Below are 21,842 nucleotides of genomic sequence, written 5' to 3' on the forward strand. Positions count from 1 at the left end.
AAACCCTAAAAAACCTAATGGTTGAGGTGTATAATTTCATACATACGGTCCAATGTTCAAATCTTGACAAGTCCAAAATACCGCTAGCGTTCTACGACCTACCACGTGGGTCTTAGACTGGATGACGTGGGCCATTCAGAAGGAATAGTTTTACCATTTTTTTTCCTTAATTTAAAAAGTAAGGGTGCGTTTAGTTACGAAAAAATAGGCCGTTTTTCGAAAAAAATTTCCAAGAAAAATGATAATTTTGAAAACATGTTTAGTTCGTCTATTTTTCTAAATTTTTCATGAAAATGAAAATTTTCCGTTTTCTAAAATTACAAAGAAGTTGGAAAGTTTTGGAAAACCAATAATCATTGTTTTCTATATTTTTCTAATTCCAAAATTTTTCTAAAATATAAACACACACCCACTCCCACCCAATCCACCTCTACCTATTGTTGTCTTAACACCCCCAACCCACCACACCCCTACCTACCCACACTCACTCTCAAGCCCACTCCCACAAACAAACACACACACACACACACACCAAACCCCACAAACACCCCCCCCCCCACACACACACACACCAACCCCCACAAATACACACACCCCCACCCCCACAAACACACACAAACCCATACCCACAAACTCACACCCACACCCACACCCACACCCACACCCACCCCACCCCTACAAGCACACAACACATACTGACCCAACGTCACTCACAATCACCGACCTACCATCACCACCACCACTAGCTCATCACCAACACCAACGCCGTCATCACCACCAGTGCCACAATTGCCGCCGCCACCACCATTACCGCCATCGCCACCGCCACCACTACCGCCCACCGCTGCCCCCACCAACGCTATTGTCCCTACGCCCATCCTACCACCGCTACCTTTTTCTAAAAATGAAAACCAATATAAAAATACAAATCTAAACACGTTTTCTAATTTTGTAAAACTGAAAATGAAAAATGAATAAGCTTTAACTAAACGTATTTTCTAAATTTTTCAATGAAAAATGAAAACGAAAAACGAAAACTAAAAACGAAAAACGAAAAAAGAAAAATGAAAATTATTTTTCCACAGCTAAAACGCAGCCTAAATGCTTTTAATTATTTGTAAATGTTTCCGAACTACTTTTCTCAATAAAATATTGTCGTCTGCGAAAAAAAAGATAGTCAAGAAACCAGCCAAATAATGTACAACATATATACTATAAAGCGATAGGTAGTTGGTAATTAAAACTAACCAATCTAGTCTTTGTTTTTTAAGTGAAGTGCATATCCAAAGAATTGAATGAATTGGAATATTATTAAAAATGACATCCTTATGCAGTTATGTAGGTTATCAAAGCAAAAAGGTAATTTCGTAATATCCACATCACCCAAAAACAACGCAATAGTGTCCACTTTCAGACATTCCATGAAAGTTTTGTACCATCGAAAAGCTTGAAGTCTTCAAACGATCAAAAATTATAGATGATTGTATAGAATCTAGCTTGTGTTGTACCTGGATGCTTTTTCATTATCATTTATTTATTTACTTTTATTTTTTGTTATTTGTAATTTATCAATAGTAATAATTTTTAAATATTAAAATAAGTGTTTTATTAGTTCATTTGGTTGTTACATATATGTTATACGGTTAAAAATAAAACAACTTATATAATAACAAATAATTTATTTAAACATACATTAAGAAACAAAAATTTATATATAATAATTGATATATATATTTGTAAATCTTTCATCACTATGTATAAATAATATTTAAAATGATTATAAATTTTAAATAACATTATTTAATTTATAATTAATGAGAAAAACTAAATAGTATAAAACATTTAAATTTAATTTATGTATAGACTGAAATAAAAGTAAAGGGTTTAAAAAAATGACACATAAAAAATGTATAAAAATCAATAATATAGCATGTGGCCTAGAAATATGTTTCTTATGACAAATTATATATATATATATATATATATATATATATATATATATATATATATATATATATATATATATATATATATATATATACTATAATAAATGAAAAGTTTTTTGCCATATGTCATCTTCTCATTCATTTGGACACATGTCATTTTCTAAAAATTTTAAATTTTTTGACTTTCCACTTGTCATTTTATTGTATTTTTCATTTTATTAAATTAAAATTTCATATTTAATATGTAAGGTAATATATATGTAAGGTATTTATTAGAAATGGTTTATATATGTAATGTATTCAATACATTAAAGCCTAATTAATTTTAATAATTCAAAATATTTCTCATTTTTCTTATAAATTCAAAAATTTCAAATTGTTAAAATTTTATATTTAATTTTTTTAAAATAAACTCATGTAATACATGGGTCTCACACCTAGTATATATATATATATATATATATATATATATATATATATATATATATATATATTCAACATTTCTTGAATCTTAAGAGTTACAAAACCTAATACACTTTGTACAACCATATTATGCTTATTATTTACTACATATGTAACCTATACTATATCCATTTAATAAAAAAAACATAATGTATCATCTACACACAAACCCTAATCAGATGCTCCTCTTTTCTCCTATACCACCATCGTACTAGCAGTGAAACATCACCCACTATAAAACCTCACAACACCCATCGTCTCCACCATCTCTCTACCCTTGCAACATTTTTCCGACGACCAACCCCCACCACGATTCATCTTTGCCTCTCTTCTCTGCCCTAAATTACTATCTAACCCTACCATCACTTATCGTCATGGACAACGCAATTTCCACTATGCTTATCTCCGCCACCATCCGGTGGCTAAGCGTCAACGGCCACCGTGCTCAGACTCTGGCATTGGCATTGGTGACTTGAATCATTTAATCGACCCTAAAAATCCTATTTTCTTCTATACTAATCTCACTAAGGTAAATATCAATATATGTTTTCTTTGCTTGATTATTCAGCATTAATGTGTAAAACTGTTTCTTGCATTTTGTATTCCCGTCGTACCCTGGCTCAATTGAGTCTTGATCCATCGTCTTTCTTCCCTCGATACCACAGCTACACTCCTCTTCTTTACACATACATACACACCTTGCTGACAGACCAGCCTCCATTTCTCCTAACTCGTTATTCTTTGGTATTCTATTCTCTCTCTCTCTCTCCCTCTCTCTCTCGCTCTCTCTTTCTCTCTCTCTCTCTTTGTGTGTTGTGTGTGTGTGTACGTTATGTTTTTTTTGTTTTAGATCATAGATCAACATTTTGGGTTTTTGTTCTTAATTAGGTTTTGATTTTCTTATGCAAGTCAAATGAATCAAACAGATTATTAGACAAACTAATTGGATGAAAAATTGGGCATGTATGTATATGTATCACAAATTGGCTATCTGAATTTGAGTTATTTTCCAATACTATGCTCATAAATAGATTGATCTACTTAAAATTATAGGTTATCAGTTAATTATAGTGAAGGCTGAAAATTACATGAGATGATTTCCAAATCTACTAATTTCCATCACTATGCTCTTAAAATAGATTTATGTACATAACTTTCTAGGTTAAATGAAAAAAGTACTAACATTTTCACCATTTTATATCATATCAGATGTAGATGCAGGAGATAGGCATCAATTTGGAGTTTTGGACAGGCGTAACAGGCCCTGAAAAGCTTGAAAAGAGAAATGAAGTTAGTCTTCAGTTGTTCAAGTTGATATATTTGTATTTACTTGCTAATATTATAATTAATTGACTTACTGATTGTATTTTTTATTTTAAATTTTGACGGGTTTACTGCTAATCATTACATATATTATTGTGCCTTATATCTTGCATTTTTTTCAGTTATTTTCTTTATAAGTTGTTAGCATTTATGATGTATCAATATAGGAAAACATTTTCTTATTTGGGTATAACCAATTTTATATCCATTTTTTTATTTGGGTTTAATAAAAAAATTATCTTCTGACATGATCAAAATTGTATTTTCACTTTTCTTTCTCAGAGACGGGTGAATATAGTGAGGACATGATCCCTACAGTGAGTTTTATCAAAAAATCATCTTCTAACCTGGTTAGGAACAACATACATTTTGGAGATTCATATCTACATGTATAATTAGCTTGTGATACAATGTTCATGAACATGCTAATCTCTTACTATTAAGTGATTTTAAAACCATTATTTTTGTTGTGGGGGTTATTTGTTTTGGTTTGATGTTACGTACGAGATAACCGAAGTGTTCTATAAGGTAGCTTCCATTTGGAACAATACAAATTTTTTACAGTCAATTCATGAGTTCACCCTTTTCTTTTGTTCTTTTGAATTTTAACTTCATGATAAGGATTCTTCATGGTCATTAAGTGTACACAAAAGTATGTGCATCCTGCCATTGAAAGTCTTTGATCCCACTGGTTTAACTTGATTGGTATGGATCCCAATGGTACTCTTATTTTTAAGGTGAAAAAAACATCAGACCAAAGGTACAAGAAAGATGGTTATTTTTCTTATTTTTGTTCTTTATAATATTGAGTTTGTGACATCACAATTTTTTAAATCATGTAGATTTACTAGAACCATGGTTAGGTTTGAAAAGTTTAATCCAAAAAGAGGGGCCAAATCATTTTTCTTTTACAAGAAGCTAATATAGATATGTCATATAGATTATTCTTATAAATGTTTTTTATGCAAATTTACTACCATGACCTTCTGTTGATACACGTGATCTGGAAAACCATACCTTGTAAGGGGTCATTAGGACCAATATAGAAATCCAAATCATCCTGGTAAGAAATAGCTTATGTTTTTACTACAATTTTTTTCTATCATTTCTTTTCCAGTTACTTATAACATTTCACATAAACAGAAGAAAATGTTGATAGTTGTTCAAAAAGAACATAAGTATCGTGCTCAAGAAATAGCAATGTATTTACCTAAATACCAAATTACAACAATCCACTTTAAATTTTACTGGCACAAGCAAAGTGCTTACATTTCCCCTGATTATAACAACCAACAAACTGAAACTATTCTATAATCATGAATATTGACAAAGTATGTTGTTATCACAGGAAAGAAATTGAAAGTAGGATGTTATGTTAGTGTGAGTGGTTGTTTGTGCTTGCATACTCCCCAAGGCTGATGTTTCAAGCTAACCATTTTTTCATTTTCTTGATAGTTATAATTGTTTACATTAAAGTTTTCCAAGAAGTCAACAATATAAATGATAATTATACATATAGGCATTTCATTTTATAGATTAGCTGCTGAGATTTTCTCTTTATTTTGAATACCTAATAGTGTGACATGAAATTAACTCTGTTTCTAAATCAAAATATTTAAGGTTGAGATTTACAATCATAGATTTGGCATTCAACCTTTGTTACAGCTAGACCATTTTGGGCCAAAAGTTTTAGGGGTCAAAAAATAGTACAAAAAATGAGAACATTCTAGACTAGATAAAATGTTTAAGCTTTCGTCTTTAGGGACTTGATTTTTTTATGTTTTAAGTTTATTAGGTATTCTTAAACATATGATGAGAACTTTGGCTGAGTGATGATGGGGTAATGATGAACAAATGAGCAGGAAGGATTAAAGAGCTAAAATCTATAAACAACAATGATCATTGATAGCATTAATATTAGCATTCCTGGGGATGGACATAAAAGTGAAGTAAACAAAGAATGCGAAAGTAAATGACTTTCGTTCTTTTAATTTTGTAAATGTGAGATGTAATGCTTATATTTAAACATAAACTAAAATTAGAATTTTTATTTACAAGACTTTTTAGTCTGTTGCCTTTAAGTTTATCTATTTTCGTATGTATAATAGGTTAATGGATTATCTCTTTTTTAATCAATTTTTGATTGGTTTTTTGTATTTTAACATGACCTTGCAGGAACCATTTTTTAACATACAATATGCCTAAGATGCCCCTTTGAATGAGTTTGATATATTGCAAGTTCAAAGATCTTTCATTGTATTTAAAGTTGTATATATTGAAATTTATAATGAGAGTTGTTTCTTATGTAATTATTTTATTACATGTTTTTTCAAAGTTAAAATTAAGCTTGAGAGGCAGTTTGTAATTCGTAATGGGATGTCATTTAATTAACTTTTTTTGTAATACTTTAAAAATACCTATTTGTTTTAATTTAGTTTGTTTAGACATAAATTATATGGTAATATTTATAAGTGGTTTTGAAGTCATAAGAAGATTACCAATCTCTTATTAAAAGTTTATAAACTAAAATTCTTTTGAAAAATTTTATGTAAATGTGTTGATTATATGATTTGACGTTACAGAATATTATTTGACTCATATATCGGCTATTCCATGGACGACTGGACATCGTGGATCAGTTCCATGACTATTGGAACCGAAACTGAACCGGTGGTTCTGGTTATGATACTGGAAATCCAGTTCGTGCTTTTTTGAAATTTGTAAAACATAAATAAATTTTATATAGTAAACACTTTAAAAATGTCTAGAAGTAACTTATTAATACAAATTCATAGATAACAAACAAAAAGACGACTATTAGATATGTCATATGTTTTATTGAGACTTTTAAGTCAAATATTTTTTAACATTCTCAACAAAAAGTATAAGACTTCATACTAAAGGACGTTTGACATGGAAGGATTATATGTTGAAATATAGATACAAACGCAATAAAAATTGTATCTTAATTCATATTTGCTAGCATGACGTTTATTGATAACTGTTTAGATGTAGTAATTTATTTGCGCGAAAGAACTGATCGCCTCTAGAAACTAATTTCTGAAAAAAAAAATTACACTCGTCACTTAGCGTGGGTAAAATGGCTAATATATATATATATATATATATATATATATATATATATATATATATATATATATATATATATATATAATTTAAAAGGATTCTATTGATGCATTTGTTGAATTTTCATATATTAGATGTAAAGAAATAACTTTTTGTAAAAAATGATAATGAAAAAAGTTAATAAATAGATAACAAAAAATGACTTAGGTGTAAACACGTATATAATTCTTTTATAAGAAAAAATAAATAAATCAAAATATCTTTTTTTATTCCATTTTTTATAATATTATTTTTGTTCTTATTTAAAAAGATTGGCCCATCATCTACATACGTATCATCCAAATTGACTCACTTTAAAAGTTAAATAAAAAACATCATAAATGGTCCCTGTAGTCTCTGTAGATCCGAAGTTTAGTATTTGTGGTTTAAAAACATCATAGATGGTACCTGTGTTTTCAAAACTTTTGACGATTAGTCTTTATTGCTATCCTCGTTAAATTTTGTCCGGTAACTGAAGGGCATTTTCGTCATTTCACTACCACAAGAACCATTTATGATGTTTTCACTTATTTAAAAAAAATATGCATAGGGGGCCCTTCCCTCTCTCTCCCTCTCTCTCTCTCTCATGCGCGTGCCCCTACTATCATCATCTTCATCTTCTTTATCCATCCTCCCAAAAACCTTAAAATCCATAATCAAATCCACTTCTTACTTTACTTTTCTCTTCTTAACCTCATTGTTTCTCAATTTTGGTGGAGACAAATTAAAATATAAGTAGACACTGAGAGAAACCCACTCACTCTAACTCACAATGTACCCAAGTGCACTGAAACAATTTCAAATACCCATTCTTCAATCTTCATCTCTTTCACTTTCAAATCGACCAAAAGTGACCACCACCAACGGTGGCTGAAAAATCTAAATCTCTTCCGTGACAAACTTCAACTTCTTACTTTACCTTTTTCTTCTTATTCTTACTGTTTCTGCTACAGACCAACAACACCAAACCACATTCATCATTCGAGTTCAGAACGACGCTAAATCATCAATATTCCTGACTCATAAACACTCGTACGACTCTCCCCTCGCTGCTCTTTCCGACCAGAGTCTTAATTCGTCTGGCATTATTCACACTGCAGTTTCTAGGGCTTAAGACGTCTGATAGTGCAAGGTTATTGAAGGAGTCAGATTTCAGATTGGATCTGGTTATTGGAGTTTTGGATACATGGATTTGGCATGAGAGGGAGAGTTTTAACGATTGGGGGTTAGGTCCGGTTTTGGTTAAGTGGAAGGGAAGTTGTGTTGCCTACGAAGGCTTCTTAGCGATATCTTGTAACCGGAAGCTGATCGGAGCTAAGTACTTGTCTGTCGGATACGAATCAACGAATGGGAAAAGGAACGAAATGGTGGAGCATCGGTCGCCTCGAGATTCCGATTGTCATGGAACTCATACAACTTCAATCGTTGTTAGTAGGTACGTTTTTCCGGCGTCAATTACCGAGAAACATGAACAAAAGAGCATTTCCATTTAATCAATAAGTACAGTTGACTTTTCTGAGTCAAACAAGAAAAACTGAATCCAACCCATTAACTGATCTATGCTAATTAAAATTGGTTGCATTTTGATTTGCAAATTATGAAATGCACACACTAAGTGTATGCTAATCAATAAGCACAATTGACTTTTTTGAGTCAAACAAGAAAAACTGAATCCGACTCATTAATTAATCTGACCCATTAATTGATCTATGCTAATTAAAACTGGTTGCATTTAGATTTGCAAATTATGAAATGCACACACTAAGTGTGTACAATGTGTGTTCATGTCTTTGTGTGTTTTTAATATGAAGTGAGTGTAGTTTGACTGTTTTGAGGTACACCTAAGTTGTGTGTGTGTAAGAGAGAGAGAGAGAGAGAGAGCCATTTGCATATTATTTTATTTTATTATTTACATCTTTAAAATAAGTGAAAGCATCATAAATTGTCCCTATGATAGTGAAATGATGAAATTCCTTTCAATTAACGAACAAAACTTAACGGAGTTAGTAATAATGAGCAATCATCAAAAGTTTTAGAAGCACAAAAACCATTTATGATGTTTTTAAACCATAATGACTAAACTAAGAAACCATAAAAACCATAAATTGGCTATCTGAATTTGAGTTATTTTCCAATACTATGCTCATAAATAGATTGATCTACTTAAAATTATAGGTTATCAGTTAATTATAGTGAAGGCTGAAAATTACATGAGATGATTTCCAAATCTACTAATTTCCATCACTATGCTCTTAAAATAGATTGATGTACATAACTTTCTAGGTTAAATGAAAAAAGTAGTAACATTTTCACCATTTTATATCATATCAGATGTAGATGCAGGAGATAGGCATCAATTTGGAGTTTTGGACAGGCGTAACAGGCCCTGAAAAGCTTGAAAAGAGAAATGAAGTTAGTCTTCAGTTGTTCAAGTTGATATATTTGTATTTACTTGGTAATATTATAATTAATTGACTTACTGATTGTATTTTTTTTTTTAAATTTTGACGGGTTTACTGCTAATCATTACATATATTATTGTGCCTTATATCTTGCATTTTTTTTAGTTATTTTCTTTATAAGTTGTTAGCATTTATGATGTATCAATATAGGAAAACATTTTCTTATTTGGGTATAACCAATTTTATATCCATTTTTTTATTTGGGTTTATTAAAAAAATTATCTTCTGACATGATCAAAATTGTATTTTCACTTTTCTTTCTCAGAGACGGGTGAATATAGTGAGGACATGATCCCTACAGTGAGTTTTATCAAAAAAATCATCTTCTAACCTGGTTAGGAACAACATACATTTTGGAGATTCATATCTACATGTATAATTAGCTTGTGATACAATGTTCATGAACATGCTAATCTCTTACTATTAAGTGATTTTAAAACCATTATTTTTGTTGTGGGGGTTATTTGTTTTGGTTTGATGTTACGTACGAGATAACCGAAGTGTTCTATAAGGTAGCTTCCATTTGGAACAATACAAATTTTTTACAGTCAATTCATGAGTTCACCCTTTTCTTTTGTTCTTTTGACTTTTAACTTCATGATAAGGTTTCTTCATGGTCATTAAGTGTACACAAAAGTATGTGCATCCTGCTATTGAAAGTCTTTGATCCCACTGGTTTAACTTGATTGGTATGGATCCCAATGGTACTCTTATTTTGAAGGTGAAAAAAACATCAGACCAAAGGTACAAGAAACATGGTTATTTTTCTTATTTTTGTTCTTTATAATATTGAGTTTGTGACATCACAATTTTTTAAATCATGTAGATTTACTAGAACCATGGTTAGTGTCACACCCCGCTAAAGCGGAAACGCAAGGTATGACAGCGATAACGGTTTCAATGCAAAAGATAAAGATACATCACCATAGCAATATTTAAAAGTTACAACCCATAGCTTCAAACGAAACAGAATACAAGTTTTTCAAAATAACATTGTTCAAAATATAACTTCATAATAGCTTCAACACGATGCAGCATGCTCTATGATGATGAATCTTTACATTCACTTACTAATGATTTCCTGAAAAAGCATGTAAAACGAGCGTCAACTATGAAAATAGTTGGTGAGTATCACAAGTTTATAAAAGCGAGCTTGAAATAATGCTTTTCGTAAGTACAAGTACATTGCTTTAATGATACAAAGATGATTGCTATTAAGGAATACAAGTTTATTGCTATAACGAGAAACGCGTTTGTATGTGTATGAGCAAACAATGAGTCTCAACCAAACCTATGACTGAAGCCCTATCGAGATCTATGCTTATCGTTCCATAGATGAATATGGTATCATGCACTCCAGCGATTCGGGCGAGTGAGGAGTTGTCAATTCCTAATAGCGCTATCCATAATGACCATTGGCTCAAAGAGTTAATGGTTAGAGATAAGGGAAGGGCCTTAGTACGATAAGTTCTCATGTTCCGTGTTGCATAGACATACATAAAGAAACATAGCAATACAATAGCAATCATGTTTGATACAAATCAATTTAAATACAACATGCAAACAATAGTTTTTCTGGACATGCTTTTCCACCCCAAAACATAAAAACTGAAAATAGGGGAGTGCGTGAATACTCACGATATTTTGTGTAGACACAAGCAGTACTTCGGGATGCACCAACGTCTTATTACCGGGATCCTACGACATCAAACACACGCACTAGTGAGTTTCCATGTCGATATCTAATGCTAATATACTAAATTCTACATATAGGGAAATGCCAATTTATGTTTTAGTATTGGATTTTATATCAATTAGTTACACATTTTCTGAAGTAATGAAATTCTATATATATCGGGCGATTAATTACAACCTTGGAATATAAACTTTCCAAATTTTTAAGTCCTTATTACAACATAAATTCACGAAAATAGCATTCGAGGGATAAAAATTCTCAAACTTTTTATTTAACTGCTATTACACAATACAATGCTGGGAAAAATATAAAAATGGATTTTCAAGCTGTTTAATTATATTTTATGATTTAAGGGCATTTATTCCAATAAAAATTGAAATAAATAGAAAACAGTTTCCGAAATTAGCCAAACTTTTTATTTAATTGTTATTATACATAACTACACTGGGAAAAATATAAAAGATATTTTTCAGTGGTTATTTGTATTTTTCCTTGTTTTATTTCTTTAAATAGTCATTAATTAAAGAAATAATATTAAACAGTTAAAATAAATCACCATAAATTTTTGTAACATCATTTACAGTATAAATATCCTGGGAAAAATATAAAAAGTGGTTTTCATAATGTATAAACCGGTTTTGGGTATTTATGTATATTTAAGTGTATTTTAGTGCAATTAACTTTAGAAAATAAGAGAAAAATAGTTTACAGTAGAGAAAAATATTCAAAATTTTTATGTAACCTCCTACTGTATAATATTATATCCTGGTAAATTTTCATGAATTTTGGATAATCAGAACTATTTTTCCCATTTTTAGACCATTTTAATTACCAAGAATTGGTAAAAATAGTAAGACATGATGAAAAATCTTGAAATTATTTTCTGAAGTCACCCATAACAGTTAAGGTATGCGAAAATTGTTAGATACAATTTTCATATCCTCTAAGGTGGTTTTGTAATTTATCATGTCCTAAATAAAAGAAAATTAGAAATCGTATTATAAAGTAACAAAAATTTCTGAAATTTGGTGAGGGGTCATTATTCCCCATAAGTATCAACCATGAATTTATTTAGGATTTATTGACCTCTGGAAGTATTTTATATGATTTATGCCCTTGGTTTTAGCAATAACTCTAATAAATCAAAGAAATAACAAAAGCTCTTGAAATTTTCCAGATTATCTTATGCATGCAAGGGCTTTCAAAAGGAAAAATGTAAAAAAAATGAATTCAGAAGAGAAATGAGGGTAATGATTCCAAACAATTTAAGAAAAGTTGCATGCAATAATGCATGAAGTCTAGATGTGGCTGAAGTTCATGAATTTGTGTAGCCCATTCTGTGAGGTTTTAAGCCACGAAATTTCAACCATCATTCACTAGATATGTTAAGTTTCTAAGGTATTTTTCCTCAGATTTATGGTTGGGTTTAAGGCCATTGTTTAAGCAAGATAAAAATAGTGATCACAGAAAAAGAGCTGTATGCGCAACCTTTTTGTAAAATCTGCCAAAAATCGGATATTTAATATTTTACAGTAAGACCAGTTGGGTTTGAAAGTTAATTCGTGGAACTAACCAATACAAAAAGAATATCATGATTTGGTTAAGAAATGACTGAGTTATGACTGTTCAAAGTCGAACAAAGTAATCTGGCAGATTGCATGTTTGCTTGTGTGCATTATTAAGGTATTTCAACAAGAACATCATGCATGTCTTTGGTAAGGCCCGATTTCTAATACATGCATGGAATGAATGAGCATCCAAGATGTACTAGAAATGGTTTAAATGCTTTTGTTCATGCATGAACACAAAAGAAATGGAGAAGAACATGAAATATTAGGTTTTGATGTCACATGATCATATGTGCATCTTTTCCACTCCTTGCATGGGTTTGATCCCGGATTTTCACCATCTTTAACACATGCATTGTGTTATGGTGAGAATCTACAAACCACAAGGGGAGAATAAAGATTTCTAGCCATGGAAAGGCATAGGATCCGAAAAGTAGAGAAGATTAAGAAGAAAAGAAGTTTAACCATGAAATTATGGAAGAAGATGTTGTTGTTTACCTTGGTTTTGACCTTGAGAGAAGTAGGAACACTTCAAGGGCTTCACAATCTCGAAATTTTGCAGAGAATTGAGAGGATTTTCGTGAGTTTAGAGAGAGGGAAGAAGAGAGTGAAGTGTGTGAAGAGAGTGAAGTGAGAGAGTGAAGAGGGAAGAGGTGGAGTAAAGGTTTAAGCTTAATGATTGTGTTTTGGGGAAGAGAGAGGGCATGGGGAGAGGTGATGGCCGGTTTTTGCATGCATTTTGGCCTCCTCTCTCCTAAATTTTAAACTTTATAAAATTCCCTCCTAAATCTTTATAAAAATCCTAATTTTATAAAAGTGTTTATTAAGCAAATTTGGATTTATTTAAAATCTTGTTTTCAACAAATAAATTATGATTAATACTTGGTTATTTAATTTCTATTTCATTGACTATAATTCATAATTGATTAATAAAAATTTGATATTAGGAAGTTTATAGCCAAATTTTATAAAGTTTTTAAGCTTTATAATTTATAACTTTGGATTTTTGGCTCTTTAGGGTTTTTGGAATATTGTTTGATATTCAACAACATGTTGAAGTATAATTAGAATGTTTTAATTTATTTTTAGAGTTTTATACCCTATTTCAATTATAACAAAGCTTGAGGCTTTATTAATTATAGTATTGGCATTTCCTATTGTAGCTAAGCGACTTACTAGAATTGTAAGTATCAAGTATATTAGTCCTAGACCTCAGTTGGATCCTAGTTTATGCAAGATTTTTGACCTAATCTATACTACTAGGTCATGGCATGTTGTGCATGAATGGTTTTTATAGAGATGCATGAGTCCGAGAATGACCTGAATTGGCAGTTGTCACAGTATCCCCCACTTAAAAAGAATTTCGTCCCGAAATTCATTCTATGTCATCGCTTGTCATCGCAAGGGAATAGTTGCGGATACTTTTCCTTTATGTAGTCCTCGCGCTCCCAGGTGTACTCCGGCCCGCGTTTTGAGTTCCATCGAACTTTCACAATCGGGATCTTACTCCGCTTAAGTTGTTTTACCTCCCTGTCAAGGATTTCTATCGGTTCCTCAACGAAGCTCAGCTTATCATTGATCTTAATTTCCTCCAGGGGTACTATCAATGTTTCGTCGGCTAGACATTTCTTAAGGTTGGAGACGTGGAATGTGTCGTGAATGGCGCTTAACTCTTGGGGCAATTGGAGTTTATACGCTACTGGACCAATCCTTTCAAGGATTTCAAAGGGTCCAACATATCTCGGGCTTAGTTTTCCTTTCTTACCAAAACGCACAAGCCCTTTCCAAGGCGACACTTTTAAAAGTACCTTGTCTCCTACTTGGAATTCTAATGGTTTTCGACGATTATCCGCATAACTTTTCTGACGATCTCTAGCAGCTTTAAGCTTATCCTTGATGATAGCAATCTTGTCAGATGTTTCCTGGATAAGTTCGACTCTAGTCAACTGTCTGTCTCCGATTTCTGTCCAGCATAAGGGCGAACGACACTTGCGTCCATACAATGCTTCATATGGAGCACATTGGATACTCGTGTGGTAACTGTTATTGTAGGAAAACTCAATTAGAGGTAAATGAGTATCCCAATTTCCTTTGAACTCAATGACACACGCTCGTAGCATGTCTTCCAATGTTTGTATTGTTCTCTCTGTTTGCCCATCTGTCTGAGGGTGGTAAGCTGTGCTCAAATCTATCTTGGTTCCTAGTGCCCTCTGTAACATCCACCAAAATCGAGATGTAAAACGACTATCTCTATCGGAAATGATAGATAGGGGTACACCATGCAGAGAAACAATTTTGTCGATGTAGATTTGGGCCAATTTTTCCATCTTGAAATCTTCTCGAATGGGGAGAAAGTGAGCAGATTTCGTCAGTCGATCCACTATAACCCAAATTGAGTCATGACCTCTAGCAGTTCTAGGGAGTTTGGTAACGAAATCCATAGATATTTGCTCCCATTTCCATTGGGGAATTTCAGGTTGTTGCAACAACCCGGATGGTTTCTGATGTTCAGCTTTGACTATTGAGCATGTCAAACACTTCCCAACGTACAAGGCAATATCCTTTTTCATTCCAGGCCACCAATAGTACTCTTTAAGATCCTTGTACATCTTATCTGCTCCAGGGTGGATGGAGTATTTAGATCGATGAGACTCCTCTAGTACCATGTCTCTCAGGTTATTAACCCTTGGAATCCAGACCCTGTCTTTAAAATAACGAACTCCATCAGGTTTGGTTTCAAATCTTTCTTCCAAACCATGTAAAGTTTCGCCGGGAAGATTTTCCTTGCATAACGCTTTCTCCTGGGCATTAATGATTTGAGATTTCAAGCTTGTCTGAATTACCATTCCCAAAGCTCTCACATGGGAAGGTTTCACTCTTTCTTTCCTACTAAGAGCGTCGGCTACTATGTTAGCCTTTCCTGGGTGATATCGTATCTCACAATCATAATCACTAAACAACTCTACCCATCTTCTCTGCCGCATGTTTAACATTTTCTGATCCAGGATATGCTGAAGGCTTTTGTGATCAGTATAAATGGTGCACTTGGTTCCGTACAAATAATGCCTCCATATCTTAAGGGCGAAAACTATTGCTCCTAGTTCTAGATCATGGGTGGTATAATTCTTCTCGTGCGGTTTGAGTTGTCTGGAAGCATATGCAATGACCTTATCTTTTTGCATTAGCACACATCCTAATCCTTGATGAGACGCATCACAATACACCACAAAGTTCTCTGATCCTTCTGGTAAAGTCAGAATTGGTGCATTGCACAGCTTGTTTTTCAGGATTTGAAACGCCTCTTCGTGTTTCTCTTCCCAGAGAAATTTTCTATCCTTTTGGGTCAAAGATGTTAATGGTTGAGCAATCCTAGAGAAATTCTCAATGAAGCGTCTGTAGTACCCAGCTAATCCTAGGAATTGTCGTATTTCTGTCGGGGTTTTGGGGGTCTCCCATTTCTTGATTGCCTCTATCTTAGCTGGATCTACATGGATTCCTCTTTCGCCGATCACATGACCAAGAAAATGTACTTCCCGAATCCAAAATTCACACTTAGTGAACTTGGCATACAATTTCTGTTCCTTCAACAACTCCAACACTAGCTTTAGATGTCTATTGTGATCTTCTTTGGTCCGCGAGTAAACAAGTATGTCATCGATAAATACAATTACAAACCTGTCTAGGTATGGTCTACAGACCCTATTCATCAAATCCATGAATACAGCGGGTGCGTTCGTTAGTCCAAAAGGCATGACTAAGAACTCATAATGTCCATAACGGGTTCTAAATGCTGTTTTGTGAATGTCCTCTTCGTGAATTCTTAGCTGATGATACCCTGACCGAAGGTCGATTTTTGAGAAGTAGGAAGCACCCTGCAACTGATCGAACAAGTCATCTATTCTAGGGAGGGGATATCGATTCTTGATTGTCAACTTGTTCAATTCTCTGTAATCAATGCACATTCGGAACGAACCATCTTTCTTTTTGACGAATAACACTGGGGCTCCCCAAGGTGAAGAACTTGGTCGAATAAACCCTTTGTCTAGAAGTTCTTGAAGTTGTCCGGATAGTTCTTGCATCTCGGATGGTGCAAGGCGATATGGTGCTTTTGCTACCGGTGCCGCTCCGGGAATTAAGTCTATCCGAAATTCGACCTGTCTATAAGGGGGTAGACCGGGCAATTCCTCCGGAAATACTTCGGGATAGTTTTGAACCACCGGAATCTCCTTGAGTTGCTTAGCTTCTGGTTCTCTTTCTAGCACGTGGGCCATGAATGCAATACAATTCTTCTTCAGGTACTTGTGAACCTTCACGCTTGATACTATGTTTAAACTTCTTCCTGGCTTCTCACCGTGTATGATAAGGGTTTCTCCATTAGGGAGAGGCACTCTAATGACTTTCTCATAACAACCAATGTCCGCTCTATTTTTGGATAACCAATCCATCCCTACTATCACATCAAAACTACCTAGCTCTATAGGAATTAGGTCAATGCTAAAGAGTTTATCAGCTAAATTCAAAGTACAACCAGGAATTATATCACTAGCCCTAATTTCATACCCATCAGCAAGTTCAATAGCATAAGCATTCCTCATCTTTACCGATTTCAAGCCAATTAACGGTCTAAATGCTAAAGAAACAAAACTCCTATCTGCTCCCGCATCGAATATTACTGATGCAAAATGGTTGTTCAGGAGGAACGTACCTGTTATCACTTCAGGGTTCTGACGAGCTTCTTCTGCACCAATCACAAAGGCTACACCTCTTGGCTGTCCAACTTGATTTCCTTGAAAGTTTTGCCTGGCTTGGCCTTGTCTATTATTACCAGGTCCATTGTTCAGTTTGGGGCATGCTCTACGGAGATGATCAGTACTCCCGCACTCGTAACATGTCCTTTTTCCCTCCTTATTCACCTTACAATACTTCGAGTAATGGCCTGTTTGCTTACAGTTTTGGACACCGGGCAAGCTCCCTTGTGATGGAAGTTACACTTATTGCACTTAGGAAGCGGCCCTGAGTACTGCTTTCGCTCCTGCACTTCTTGTCCTTGAGTTTTCACTGGTTCTTGCTCCTGGGCTCTTACCATAAAGTTTCTTGAGACTTTCTGCTTCCTCCCTGACTTGCCTCCAAACTTCTTCTCTCCCTGATTTGTTGGCTTCCTCTTGCTACTAGAGCTTTCCTTTGCTGATGCTCCCATCCTTATCACATCATTGGTTAGTCGATTTGCTAGGCTTACTGCACTTTGAATGGTAGTTGGGTTTGCTGAGGTAACCATTCCCCGAATCTCTGGTGCCAGACCCCAGATGTAACGATCTATCCGTTTCTCCTCAGGAGTAACCATGTGAGGTACTAGTTTTGCTAGTTCATGAAATCGGACTGTGTACTTCTCTATTTGTGTTCCAACCATAGAATGGTTCCAGAATTCAGATTCAAGTTTCTGAAGTTCATCCTTGGGACAATACTCCTCTATCAACAGCTTCTTTAGGTCTTCCCAAGTTAGCTGATATGCTGCTGTACGGCCTCGGGTTTGCACTAGAGTATTCCACCAGGTTAATGCCCTATCTTGGAATAGGCAAGATGCATACTCAACTTTGTTGCGCTCGAGGCATTTGCTAATGTGAAGGACCGACTCTATGCTGTCAATCCATTTCAGCAACCCGACCGCACCTTCCTTTCCATAGAACTCCTTAGGTTTACAGGCCATAAAGGACTTGTAGTTACATTCTCTTTCATTGTTTCCCCGGTTTCCTCCACTACTTCCTTGGTTAGCATTAAGTCCTGCAGTTACCTGAGTAACAATGTTTGGAATTGCTTCCAAGAGCTGTTGTGCTACAACTTGAGCAACATCGGGTGTTTCGTTCTGTGGGCGCCCGCGACTAGGCCTGCCTGACATTGTTCTATGACACAGGAGAAGAAATACGTATAAATACATAAAATAATGTATAATATTTAGTTCACTACTATTTTGAAAACCGCAAGTGTTGTCAAACTAATGGTTTGCATTAATACTATGCATATAGGTTTTAGAAAGGAAAGAAAAGAAAAATCTCTTTTATTCAACTATTTACCAAATAAATTTTAGGGTTTGACCTCATAGTAAAAGTTTTCAAACATAAAATAAAATTTTTCATTACCATTTGAAATAATCTTAAAACCAAACCAATACATCAATCCCAAAATAAAGTTTTAAATATTTTTCCCAAAAGACACCCAACATGGGTTTTCATTTCAAAACAAAATAAAACAAAATACTGAAATCAGAACCAAAAGCCAATCGCTATCCCAACAAGAAGCATCAACACCACAATCAGGAACAGCCCACCAAACACATAATATGCTGTCATCGCATGACCTGCCTCTCGTCTAGCAGCACTAGCAGTGTTAGCAGTCTCCATCGAATGCTGATACAGGATTTCCATTCCTGCCAAGACTTCATCCAAAACTTCTCGATGCCCAGCTATCACAGCGAGACTGTGACGTAGGCCCGCTGCTATCGACTGCAATCTCCGGGACTCCTCAGGGGTCATACCTGGCTGTCTGACAGGTATCCCTATGACTTGCTGAGGTGAGGGTGCTCTCGGTCCTGCATCGCTGGGTCCTGCTCCGCTAGGTCCTGTCGTGCCATGTCCTACTGTGCTGGCGGGTATCCTTCCTGGAATGGGAACACTCTTCCTCGCCGTCCTCCGAATGCGAAGTCCATAAAGCGGTGGCTGTGGCAACACCGATGTCGGTGATGCCTCGCGTCGTTGACTCGGGGCGTCGTCATTGCTGATCTCCACTGAGTTCCCAGTATCTTCCGTATCCTCTGATGGGTCTTCTTCTACCGAGGCGGGGAGATTACGTCGAGGAATAACAGTGACGTAGCCGGATTCATCGGCTGAGGCGGTAGCACGGGAAGATGACGATATTGACATAGTGGACTGTGACATAGTTTCAATGAGATATGAAATAAATGACAATGCATGCCTATAATATGCAATGCTTACACACACCAAAATTAACCTTTTGAAATTTTGAAATAAAGTTTTCTCAAATATTTTTGTTGAACATATTCCCATTATAATTAGCTCAAGCTTTGTATAAATCTTTTCTTAATTAAACATAGGTGATCAGGCTATGTTTAATCGAGGTCCAATAATACAACTCCCGACCTAATTATATTAGTAATATGTTTGATGTAAAAAGAATTTCTTTGTAAGTTTTAGTTATAGGTTGTGTTTTCTTAAAGAAAAACCGATGTTCTCTATAACTTTAGCTCTGATACCACTTCTGTCACACCCCGCTAAAGCGGAAACGCAAGGTATGACAGCGATAACGGTTTCAATGCAAAAGATAAAGATACATCACCATAGCAATATTTAAAAGTTACAACCCATAGCTTCAAACGAAACAGAATACAAGTTTTTCAAAATAACATTGTTCAAAATATAACTTCATAATAGCTTCAACACGATGCAGCATGCTCTATGATGATGAATCTTTACATTCACTTACTAATGATTTCCTGAAAAAGCATGTAAAACGAGCGTCAACTATGAAAATAGTTGGTGAGTATCACAAGTTTATAAAAGCGAGCTTGAAATAATGCTTTTCGTAAGTACAAGTACATTGCTTTAATGATACAAAGATGATTGCTATTAAGGAATACAAGTTTATTGCTATAACGAGAAACGCGTTTGTATGTGTATGAGCAAACAATGAGTCTCAACCAAACCTATGACTGAAGCCCTATCGAGATCTATGCTTATCGTTCCATAGATGAATATGGTATCATGCACTCCAGCGATTCGGGCGAGTGAGGAGTTGTCAATTCCTAATAGCGCTATCCATAATGACCATTGGCTCAAAGAGTTAATGGTTAGAGATAAGGGAAGGGCCTTAGTACGATAAGTTCTCATGTTTCGTGTTGCATAGACATACATAAAGAAACATAGCAATACAATAGCAATCATGTTTGATACAAATCAATTTAAATACAACATGCAAACAATAGTTTTTCTGGACATGCTTTTCCACCCCAAAACATAAAAACTGAAAATAGGGGAGTGCGTGAATACTCACGATATTTTGTGTAGACACAAGCAGTACTTCGGGATGCACCAACGTCTTATTACCGGGATCCTACGACATCAAACACACGCACTAGTGAGTTTCCATGTCGATATCTAATGCTAATATACTAAATTCTACATATAGGGAAATGCCAATTTATGTTTTAGTATTGTATTTTATATCAATTAGTTACACATTTTCTGAAGTAATGAAATTCTATATATATCGGGCGATTAATTACAACCTTGGAATATAAACTTTCCAAATTTTTAAGTCCTTATTACAACATAAATTCACGAAAATAGCATTCGAGGGATAAAAATTCTCAAACTTTTTATTTAACTGCTATTACACAATACAATGCTGGGAAAAATATAAAAATGGATTTTCAAGCTGTTTAATTATATTTTATGATTTAAGGGCATTTATTCCAATAAAAATTGAAATAAATAGAAAACAGTTTCCGAAATTAGCCAAACTTTTTATTTAATTGTTATTATACATAACTACACTGGGAAAAATATAAAAGATATTTTTCAGTGGTTATTTGTATTTTTCCTTGTTTTATTTCTTTAAATAGTCATTAATTAAAGAAATAATATTAAACAGTTAAAATAAATCACCATAAATTTTTGTAACATCATTTACAGTATAAATATCCTGGGAAAAATATAAAAAGTGGTTTTCATAATGTATAAACCGGTTTTGGGTATTTATGTATATTTAAGTGTATTTTAGTGCAATTAACTTTAGAAAATAAGAGAAAAATAGTTTACAGTAGAGAAAAATATTCAAAATTTTTATGTAACCTCCTACTGTATAATATTATATCCTGGTAAATTTTCATGAATTTTGGATAATCAGAACTATTTTTCCCATTTTTAGACCATTTTAATTACCAAGAATTGGTAAAAATAGTAAGACATGATGAAAAATCTTGAAATTATTTTCTGAAGTCACCCATAACAGTTAAGGTATGCGAAAATTGTTAGATACAATTTTCATATCCTCTAAGGTGGTTTTGTAATTTATCATGTCCTAAATAAAAGAAAATTAGAAATCGTATTATAAAGTAACAAAAATTTCTGAAATTTGGTGAGGGGTCATTATTCCCCATAAGTATCAACCATGAATTTATTTAGGATTTATTGACCTCTGGAAGTATTTTATATGATTTATGCCCTTGGTTTTAGCAATAACTCTAATA

General features: G+C 33.8%; 1 protein-coding gene across 1 annotated transcript; it reads right to left on the reverse strand.

Moving 5' to 3' along the window:
- Window positions 1-716: 716 nt before the first annotated feature.
- LOC145049721 (uncharacterized) lies at window positions 717-18,476 on the reverse strand. The gene is made up of 4 exons (XM_078998092.1): window positions 17,667-18,476; window positions 17,289-17,496; window positions 14,988-15,503; window positions 717-898 (listed from the first exon to the last, which is right to left on the reverse strand). Exons 1-4 carry the CDS (start codon window positions 18,474-18,476, stop codon window positions 717-719), a joined length of 1,716 nt encoding a protein of 571 aa, XP_078854218.1.
- Between the last annotated feature and the right edge of the window lie 3,366 nt (window positions 18,477-21,842).

The sequence above is a fragment of the Lactuca serriola genome, chromosome 5 (assembly GCF_051521515.1).
Source record: "Lactuca serriola cultivar US96UC23 chromosome 5, Lser_US96UC23_V15, whole genome shotgun sequence".
NCBI lineage: Eukaryota > Viridiplantae > Streptophyta > Magnoliopsida > Asterales > Asteraceae > Lactuca > Lactuca serriola.